The sequence below is a fragment of the Octodon degus genome, unplaced genomic scaffold (genome assembly GCF_000260255.1).
Source record: "Octodon degus isolate 3935 unplaced genomic scaffold, OctDeg1.0 scaffold00160, whole genome shotgun sequence".
In the NCBI taxonomy this organism is placed as follows: Eukaryota; Metazoa; Chordata; class Mammalia; order Rodentia; family Octodontidae; genus Octodon; species Octodon degus.
Window position 1 is genome coordinate 6,284,928 of NW_004524736.1, and position 3,769 is coordinate 6,288,696.

Below are 3,769 nucleotides of genomic sequence, written 5' to 3' on the forward strand. Positions count from 1 at the left end.
TTTTTGGCAGAACCAGGGATTGAACTCAGACCCTTGCACTTGCCAGGGAAGCGCTTATTCCACTGAGCCATCTCCCCGGCCCCATTTTATGCTTTTTGATTTGGTAAATCTGACGCTAGAAATCTTTTTAAAGGGATAATTCTAAATAAGAAAGAAATATACACTGTCATATTCCTTGCTATATTATTTAGAAAAACTAAAATCCTTTTGCCAAGTTTCCTTTTTTTTTTTGGTATTTCAGGGAAGGGCCTACAGGGTATTCAGGGTCTTACTACTAGATTGGACTTGTAGCGATCCGTCTGTTTATACCTTCTCAAGAGCTGGTATTATAGGTGCATGCCACCACCCCCAGTCTCAACTGCCAACTCAGCGTGCCCCAGGGGCGGGCCTGGCACTGCAGGCCTGGGGATCAAACCCCTGGCCCCTGTGCCTGCATGCAGGCACTTCAATCCACTGAGCTATGTGGCTGGCCCAAGTTTTCAATCTTTAAGTCTAACACCAGAGAACAGTTATGTGATAATGTAATAAAAAAATAATAAGACGTTATAAAACTGAAAAAAAGGGGCAGAATACATTATTTTACAGACAGGAACACAATGATGATAAAAGGATTAAAAAGTGGCTCCACCAGGGCCAGCAATATAGCTCAGTAATTTAAGTGCCTGCTTAGGCAAGCGCAGGAACTGGGGTTTGATCCTCAGTACCACGTGCTATGCAGGCACCCCTGGGGTGCGCTGAGCTGAAACGGAGTCTGGGTGTGGTAGCACACACTTGTAATCCCAGCTGCTGGGGAGGCTGAAAACAGGAGGATCACTAAGAGTCCAAACTGCATAGTGACACCCTGTACCAAAAAAAAAAAAAAAAAAAAAAAAGTGGCTCTATATATGCAAAGGGGAAAAAACATAAATATTACAGTGGCTGGGTTAAGATACTGGCTTTGTGCTACGTAATTCATTATTTGTGTCTTGGTTTTAAAAAAAAAAATTTAAAGCAATCTATTTATTTGGCACAAGGTCTCGATACACAGCTCGAACTCATAGTGATCCTCCTGCTTTCAGCCTCCCTAACACTGGTATTATAGGCGTGCGCCACCATGCCCGATTTTGGTGGCCAACACAGCTGAGGCTGGCACAGCATGCGGTACTGGGAATTGAACCCAGGTCTTTGTGCTTGCAGGCACTTAGACTGCTGAGCTATCTCCCCAGCCCCTGTATCTTGGTTTGAAATTATTTTTCATGCTTAGTTTCATAATGGGAAAATTAAAACATATGATTTTAATAGCAATATTAACTGAAAAATGAAAAATACACAGAGTAACTCACTGCAGAATCAGTTGGCAGGTCAGTATCCCATTTTCGTCCTTTGAAGTCTCCACCTCTGTTCCATCGAAATGAGCTCATGCAGCCACCCTGAGAAAGTTCTGGGCAACAAAAGTAAAATTTTAAAAAGCTAAAGAACTATAAAAGAAAAGAATAAGAAATACGAATAAAGGAAAGCACATCATTACAAAGAAAGAATCAGATAAATCCAAAATGTAGACAAATCTATCATCATGGATTTTTAAAAATTCAATGAACTGGGAAATCTGAGTAGGAATTATCCATTCAATACTATTATAGAGGGGCCAGGAAGATAGCTCAGTAGATTAAGAGTTGCATGGCAAGCACAGGGTCCTGAGTTCAGTCCCTGGTATCGAAAAAAAAAAAAACACCTCATTTCAATTTAGGGGAGATAGCTAAGCATCATAAGTGCCTGCCTGGAAAGCACAAGATCCAGAGTTTGATTCCCCAGTACCGAAAAATAAAATATATACAAATACTATAGAACTGCTAAGCTTTAAGGGATGGTAACTGCTTACAGTAATATAAATGCATGTTCCTCCCTTTCAGACAAATGCATACTGAAAAGTAATGATGTTTCCAAAGCACTTCCAAATACTACAGCAAAAAGGCATAGGCGGGACTAGGGAGATGGCTCAGTGGAATAAGCGCTTCCCTGGCAAGTACAAGTGCCTGAGTTCAATCCCTGGTTCCACCAAAAAAAAAAAAAAAAAAGGCATAGGCACACACAGGGACAGAATCAAATGTGGTCAATGTTTTTAACTGTTCAATCTAGGTGGTATGGTGCTCACTGTGTTATTTTAATACGTTTTTGTATATCCGTTACATTTTTTAAATTGTGGCAGGGGAGATGGCTCAGTGGAATAAGTGCTTGCCTGGCAAGCGCAAAAGCCTGAGTTCAATTCCCGGTTCTGCCAAAAAAAAAAATTAAAATTGTGTGTGTGGGCTGGGGAGACAGCTCAGTGGACTAAGTTCCTGCTTAGGCAAGCACAGGAACTGGGGTTCGATCCCCAGTACCACGTGCCACATTGGCCCCATACGTGGAGTCCCAGCATGGTGGCGCATGCCTGTAATCCTAGCACTGGGGAGGCTGAAAACAGAAGGATCACTACGAGTCTGAGCTCCCTAGTGAGACCCTGTACCAAACACATAAATTAAACAAAAACAAAAAAAATTGTGTGTGTGTATAAGACAAACCTTTTTTTGATGACAAAGCCTTGCTATCAGGCAATCCTGCCAAAACATCTGAACCCATGCTTACAGGAAATAAAAAAGACAGAACCATGTATAAAACCACACAGTGGATATACTCAGCAAAATCCAGACCATAGGAAACTATGGGACAAACAATCCAATTTCTCTGATAAATACACTGCAAATGTAGGGGCAGAAGGGTCCAGGAAACCAATCCTTAAACTTAAATATATCATTTACTTACTTAAATCTCAACTTAAGCAATACCAAAAACAGTTTATGAGAAAGTTGGATGTTTGAATACAAACTGGATACTTCATGAAACAAAGCATTTAAAATATTAGGTGTAAATGGGGCATGGAGCAGAGCCGGGGAGATGGTTCAGTAGAATAAGTGCTTGCCTGGCAAGTGCAAGGGCCTGAGTTCAATCCCCTGGTTCCGCCAAATAAATAAATAAATAATAAATAAATAAATAAATAAATAGGGCATAGTAGTGTATACTTAGAATCCCAGCTACTTGAGGAGGCTGAAGCAGGAGAATCACATGTGAAAGATCAACATGGGCAATTTGGCAAGACCTTCTCTCAAAAAAAGAAGAAAAAAAGAGGATGATGTTTGTACCTTTAGCACTTCCTAGGATCAATACCCAGTACTGTGGGTTGAGGTGGGGGAATATGTGAAGCTTTATGGTAGGGTTTTGAGTCAGGATCTATGTGGTGCAGGCTGGCCTTGAACTTGCTTATGTAGCTCAGGCTGGCCTTGAACTCATGGCTATCCCTCCTGTCTCAGCCTCTGAGAATGCTTGGATTACAGGCATGTGTCACCACATCTGGCCCACAGTTATACTTTGAAAGTTTTCAAAAAAGCTTCTATTTCTGGCGCCGAAGCTCTGGACCTTTCCAAAGCCAGGCTCCGGGGGTAGAGAAAGTCCATGCTTCTGAGAAGCCGAGCTGGGTAAGCCCTGTTCCCAGAGGCAGTTGCTGCTGACCCTATAAGTCAAAGGAAGAAATAGCTGGCTAAGCTCAACATTGGTACTGGTGGCCACCATGTCCTTGAAGATCCAGACAAGCAATGTAACCAACAAGAATGATCCCAAATCCATCAATTCTCGAGTCTTCATTGGAAACCTAAACACAGCTGTGGTGAAGAAATCAGATGTGGAGACCATCTTTTCCAAATATGGCCGTGTGGCCGGCTGTTCTGTGCACAAAGGATATGCCTTTGTTCAGTACTCT

The 3,769-nt window shown here is 42.0% G+C and overlaps 1 protein-coding gene across 3 annotated transcripts in view; it reads right to left on the bottom strand.

Annotated features, from left to right (window-relative positions):
• The window catches only part of Tmem209 (transmembrane protein 209), a 47,605-nt gene that overhangs the window by 8,923 nt on the left and 34,913 nt on the right, over window positions 1-3,769 (bottom strand). For all 3 annotated transcript variants that reach the window (XM_023702867.1, XM_023702865.1, XM_023702866.1), the window contains one exon: window positions 1,323-1,420. In XM_023702867.1, coding sequence (XP_023558635.1) covers window positions 1,323-1,420 — 98 coding nt within the window. The remainder of the gene's footprint in view (window positions 1-1,322; window positions 1,421-3,769) is intronic.